Source organism: Colossoma macropomum, unplaced genomic scaffold (genome assembly GCF_904425465.1).
Source record: "Colossoma macropomum unplaced genomic scaffold, Colossoma_macropomum, whole genome shotgun sequence".
Classification (NCBI taxonomy): Eukaryota; Metazoa; Chordata; class Actinopteri; order Characiformes; family Serrasalmidae; genus Colossoma; species Colossoma macropomum.
Genome location: NW_023494788.1, coordinates 32,932,506 through 32,939,016, shown reverse-complemented (window position 1 = coordinate 32,939,016; position 6,511 = coordinate 32,932,506). Strand labels below are relative to the sequence as shown.

The 6,511-nt window shown below is 36.8% G+C and overlaps 1 protein-coding gene across 1 annotated transcript; it reads left to right on the top strand.

Moving 5' to 3' along the window:
* Positions 1-1,316: 1,316 nt before the first annotated feature.
* LOC118806471 lies at positions 1,317-5,991 on the top strand. Its single transcript, XM_036567903.1, has 3 exons — positions 1,317-2,043; positions 4,923-5,067; positions 5,159-5,991. The coding sequence occupies exons 2-3, from the start codon at positions 4,935-4,937 to the stop codon at positions 5,845-5,847; spliced, it is 822 nt and encodes a 273-aa protein (XP_036423796.1). The 5' UTR covers positions 1,317-2,043; positions 4,923-4,934; the 3' UTR covers positions 5,848-5,991.
* Positions 5,992-6,511: the final 520 nt, after the last annotated feature.

Sequence of the window (6,511 nt, the reverse complement as noted above, 5' to 3'; positions counted from 1 at the left end):
CATCTCGAAAAGGAACATGGGAAAAACCTTTTTTGTTGTTAATTCACACTGTTCCTCGCTGTTACTGGTCAGCAGTTCTCTTCATTTAATTCTTCTGTTAATGCACTTCATGAAAAAAATTTGCTAATTTTTCTAAGCCGCTTATCCTTCTGGGTCACAGGGGGAGCTGGAGCCTATCCCAGTGGTCATTGGGCGGAAGGCTGCTTATCAATTAAATTTAGAAAATTTAACTTTTATTTCCCTCTCGCACCACTGCTGCTCCCCCACAAACAAGAGTCCAGTGCTTGCAAACATGTCCATGCACCAATGCTTGCAAACATGTCCACTACTGAGGAGAATATTAGTTTATCATCCTTTAAAAGAGCTAGTAACACTGAAATAATATATAAATAAAATAAAATAACATTTCATTTATTTATCAGTCTACTCAGGCTTTAGCAGTAACTTCAGTGTTTGTAAAGAAGACATTTACCTAGGTCCTCTTTAGAAGTCGTCTATCAAGCATGTTTGCTACATGCCATGCACGGATTCTAAAATAGTTGATAAACAAGCACTGATGGTTTCTTTTGAATATTGTATTCTTTTTAAAACTTGGTGGGTAAGTATTCTTAAAGTATTCTCCTAAAATGTAAAAAGTAACTATTCTGAATGCTGCCTTTACAAAAGTAACTTGGACTGAATACACATACTTAACTTCTATATTCTGAATACATATCCTAAATAGTTGTATTCTGTTACATCCCAACCCTGGTCGTTAGGTACTTACCACTGCTGACCAGAAGCACCCCAGAAGCCAAGCTTTTGGAAATGCTCTGACCTAGTTCTTTGGCCATAACAATTTGGCCCTTGTCGAAGTTGCTGAGGTCTTCACCCCTGCCCATTTCTCCCACAACCATCACGACCAGAACCAACAATTTGTTGTCTGTCTAATATATCTCAGACACTGACATGCCCTAATGTAACTGTTGACTCTGACAGGCGTTAATCAACATTATTTGATTCCTCTGTGAGTGGTCATAATGTTTCGGTTCATCAGTGTATGTAAATGTGTTATTTTTTGTGACATCACAAAAACAATGAATTCAAAACAGGTGACTTAGTTTGCTTTTTTTGAAGCTCAGTTTCCATATATGGACTGTACGGAATGGGAAGTGAAAGGTAGATTTTGAAACTTTATACTCTACTTTATACTATCTTCATACTATCTCTTATTTTAAAAAAGTGACAACATTTCTGATTTCCGTAATATGAGCTCTGTAAGAAACTTACTCTTATGGCCACTACCTGATCCAGTTCTTATTTACTTCTATTTCCCTAAATACAAAGGGCAGATTTTTTCCTCTTCTGACTGACTCCTTTTAATCCATTAGGCCAGATTTCCTTTCTGTTCTAGGCAATGTCAGTACTAGATTAACGCATTACAAATAGCTTGGTGGTGTGATCTAGAATAGTAGCCAAATCTCAGCTCTGAGGAGCCACTGCCCTTCATAGTTGATATTTTGCATGTTCTAATACAAATGATTCAACTCATAAGTTAATTACCCAGGGTTGAGGTGCATTAGAATAGGGAAAACAGCTAATCCAGTCATTCCACAAGCCAAACGGCATTTTCAAAACTGCATCTCAACTCCAACTCCAATGCATTCTTATTATAAAACTTTTTTTTTTGGGGAATCCTTACTCTAAGATTAATGAGTAATTTCTGCACTGTTGCAAAGCCTCATACACTACAGTCATACTTTCTTTAAAGCAAAGTTGTTTAAAAAAGAACAAAGTCCCTGGAAAATAAGGGATCTGCTCATTTCGTAAGTTGGACCACATCAGTTTCATTTTCAGCTCAAAGTGTGACCTCTGGCACTCGTGTTACTGAGCATCAGTTCCTGTTCCAGTTTAGAAAGCAGATGTTTATAGCTATGTGAAAGAATCTGCTGTTGTCCTCTCTTATCTTGGTTGTCAGAAAGAGGTAACTGAAGACCTGAACTGAACAGTGGATTAACCTACACTGCTGGGATCCTTATCGTCCTTATAAAATCCATTATCCTGGTAAGCAGCCTGCCTTTTTTGCAACCATTGTCATCTAAACCTGCTTGTTGTAGCACAAAAGCTTCCTTTTAAATTTCACAGTATTTCCGAAATCCATGCATAACATCTCAGAGTAACCTTATCTCAGGGTTGGGTGGTGGAAAAGCTATTCAATTGTATCATCTCATAAAAATACTCAACAGAAATATAATTGTAGAAAAAGCAAAATACTGAAGGTTTGTATGTTATGTTTCCTCTTTATTTACGTTTTGATCCAGTAAATAATTCCTAGTTTGAGATTACTGAGAGACTGGACCTGAAACTTCTTCAGTTTTTCCATTGATCAAATCCAAAATCAGTGCATGCCACAGATTATGTACACAATAAACTGTTACGATAACTGGAAATTGTAAATCCACTTTGACCTGTATTTAAACCAAAACAGTACATAATGTGATATTTAATGTTTAAAGTTAATTGCTTCATTGTGTTTTGTACTCATCCTGAAATCGATGCCTGCAACGTGTTGCAACAAAGTTGAGTCAGGGACAATTTAAGACTAGGAATGTTGTGAAGTGTTTACAAAACATCTTAAACAGGTGAAGTAATCATGCTTGGGTGTTAAAGAAGCATCAAGGAAAGGCCTAATCCAGAGTGCCGGAGTGAAATCTTTATGCATAAAAGGCATCGACAACTGAATGCCTGTGACCTTTAATACTTCAAACGGAACTGCATTAAAAACCAGCCTGCTTCTGTCCTGGTCATCACTGTATGGGCTCAGGAATACATTTTACAAACCGTTGTAATACACCATTTATGAAGACATATTCAACAAAGCTAACCCTAATGCTAACCTTAATGCAACTGACTTCTCTGGGCTCAAGCTCATCTGCAATGGTCTGATGCACTGTGGAAATGAGTACTGTGGTCTGATGAGTCAACATTTCAAACTGTTTATGGAAAATATGTATGCCGTGTTCTCCAGGCCAAAGAAGACAAAGACCATACAGATTGGTAATGGCACGAAGTTCAAAAGCCAGAGTCTATCATGGTTGAAGTCAAAGTTTGATAAAAAAAAAAAAACCTTATTCAAAAATTCCTGTCCCATGTTTTCATGTCTCTACTGAAACAAGAGTTTTAGTCCCTAGGAGGAGCTTCATTTTAGCCACACCCCTGGATTTTAGGACTTTAGAAAGTGAGACTGCATCTCTGTCCCTCATGACCACATGATGAGCAGTTAGATCCCATTGTTTTGAGGTAAAAGTGTCCCAAAGCATGAAAATCAGTTTGTAACATTAACATTGTCACTACTGAAACTCATATTTTCTGCAATTAAGTACACTTTGTGTTTTAATAAAAATATTATGATTTTATGTGTGTACAACTGTTCAAAGCTGTGTTTGCTTGTCATGTACTGGCTAGTGTTTTTGCGTTTTTGGATTTTGAGCTAACGCCAAAACTTAGCTAAAATGTTCTCTGCTGAGTCACTGCCGAAACATTTGATTGAAGTTTTGGTAGCATTATGATTGTTTTGTTAGTGACAAATGTTCAATCATTTGTTTAAGTAAAATGAACATAATTAAGGTATAGGGTCATAGAAAAAGTCCAAAATGGGTTTTGAACTCCGACTTTAAGCCAATTTGCTAGAATGATTGATCACATTTGGAACAGCATACGTTACTTTCTAAACAACATTTTTTTCAGGGACGTCCATACTTATTTCACCATGCTGCGTAATTACAAAGTGTGTGTACAAGACTGGCCTGCCCTTAGTCTCCCACTGAAAACGTGGCACATTCTGAAGCACAAAACATGATAATAAAGGCTGTATATGGTTATGCTAAAGACTTGTATAACAGAGGAAAGGCAAATAAATTCTGCATTCAAAACTGAATCAATATGTGTCTTAATGGTCCAAATGTTCATTATTGTTGTAAAAACGAAAGGTGATGTAGCTAGCCATTGGGGTTTGTCCATAAAAGTGGTAAACATGCTCCTGTCCCAACTTTTTTGGAACATGTATCTAATTTGGAATGAGTGCATATTTACCAAAAAAGATATTAAAAAAAAAATAAAATTCATGAGGTAAAACATCAAGTATCATGTTTTTGTTCAGTTTTCAGTTTAATACAAGTCAAACACAATTTAGTACTCACTGCTTTCTGTTTTTACTAACATTTCCAAAATTTCTTGGAAATGAGGTTTGTACAATATTTTATTCACATGGCATTGAAGTTTTACACAAACACTCTAATAACTAAAATTCATGCAATACATTCTACTACTGATTTTGTTCTCCTGTCTTGTTGTGTTAACTTGTGTAAGTGGCATTGTAACAGACATCAAATTACATAAATGTGTTTTACCCCAAATATCAAAACTGTTTCATTAAATGCTGGAATACAATAGATAATCTGCTAAGTAATTTGTTTAAATCCATCACTATTAGTATGACAACTTGTGTAACTTCTATAAGTGGCTTTTGTATATTATTTTTATACTGTGTTGTCATGGAGCAGGGAGAATTTTTCTGTTTATTTGATTATTTATTGTTTGTTTATGTGTTTTACTTTTTAAAAAATATATAGCCCTTTACACACTATACATAAACATGTAGCTACACCTGGGGGTAAATTCACATTGGTGAAGTCTACATAATTGATAAATGTAACATATTTAACAAATTAAAGCTAGCCATTGGGGTTTATCCATAAAAGGGATTTGAATTAAATAAAGAGAACCAGTGCCACTAAATATATCTACTTTTAAGTCCTTTTAGGAGAAGGCTCTTTCATTGTTGGACTTGGATACACTTTTAGGACCAGGGTGACTTCTACCACTTTAACATTGATACTAATGATGTTGCTACTGTTGAATAACGGTTTGTATTGTATCTAAAGGTTTGATTGGACATGCTGGGAGAGAGCTTCATACATCTTTTAAAGTACAGACAAGAGGACACACATTCACCAGATATTACCAAGGCATCATTCACTCCCCCTACAAACAGCATCCAAGGCTCCCACAGTCTCTCTCAGGTGAAAGGTAGGCTGTAAAGTATCTGCAAAAGGAAGAAAAAAAATACATTGGTGAAAAATGCATTTTTATGACGTACTCTTGTAACTTGCTCTGACAGACATACCACCGCCTGTCAAGCCAGCATTGTCAGATGTGAAGCATGTGGAGAAACGGTCAGGATACAAGGCTCCTAAGCCCAGCTCTGACCTGTACCTCTGTAAGCCCTGTGTAAGTCTGAGTCAAAGTCTGGAGCCCAGCAGTGTCTTGAATAAGAAATGCCAAACCAACCCTCTGCAACTGAGCAGCCTCTCCGACAGCCAAGAGTTTCACCTTGACTCTATGAAACAGCAAGAGTGGCACACATCAGATGTGGATGACTCCAGTCCCAAACAGCTTCGGTTCATTCCCCAGCAGGCCGATGTACCTGATGATGGCTACCTGGTCATGGACAGCAGCATCATGCTGAACGGACAGCCGCCAACAAACTCCATGATCAACGGTTACCTGGATAGAAAGCTCCAAGAAGTGTACAGCCAGTACTTGCAGGAGAGGCTGGCGTGCCCTGGGTCTTCTCCAGGTTGCAGCCTGCTTCCGCTCCTTCCCCAGCCCAGCCTGCCTCAGCTCAGTCAGCATGCATACCTGGACTCAAGCCTGGACATCGAGGCCAGACCAAACCAAATGACCCACAATGTCACCACCAGTCAGGGGCACCACAGCCAGCGGGCCAGCTCCGTCTTCAGCTCTCCAGTGCTACGCATTTCCAATGCAGAACAGCCCAAAAGGCCTGGGCACTGTGACTGTCTGTGAAAATGTTTAAAGTTAATAGCGTCTACAGAGACTTTCAATGACAAAAAAGTCCATTTAAACTGAAAGAAATAAAACAGTATACAATTTGTAAGTAAATTACAACAGGACAGTTGTCAATTTTATAATTGTTTCTCCATATCAACATTTTGCTCTGATTTATTATCTTTTTGGTAATATTTTAAATTAAAGTTCCCTTAATTGACATTATTCACTGCTTACAAACTATGAACATATTAGTATATGTATATAGTATTAACAAACTGTAATACCAAAGTAATTCAAGTCAAAATGAATTAAAATCATACTGCATTTTCTTTACATATGATATATTTTGAAGAAAAACATGTTATTAATATTTTTCCACTTCCTTTGATGCACAGTTATGCAATCAAAACTCAGGTGGCGTTGTAAAAGTGGGCAAATGTCACAATGGAAGATTACAGAAAAAAATGTCTTTTAATTGGTGTGGTATGATGAATTGTGCTTAATCTGAACAAGAGCAAGATCAATTAATCAAATAATATAATAAAAAGGTACATTTTCACTGAGAGGTTGTATGAACTAAATAAAATTTCAACTAAACAATAGCCTGCCTTATCCATTGTTCATTATGTGTTCTTGGTGATTTATTTGAGGAATTTATAAGTATATTTATAAGTGTTAT

What these genes read in the sequence shown, in the direction of transcription:
- LOC118806471 (XM_036567903.1), top strand. Translation starts at nt 4,935, where the DNA reads ATGCTGGGAGAGAGCTTCATACATCTTTTAAAGTACAGACAAGAGGAC. An exon ending in CAGTCTCTCTCAGGTGAAAG is followed by an intron (nt 5,068 to 5,158) that starts GTAGGCTGTAAA and finishes TTGCTCTGACAG; the next exon opens with ACATACCACCGCCTGTCAAG.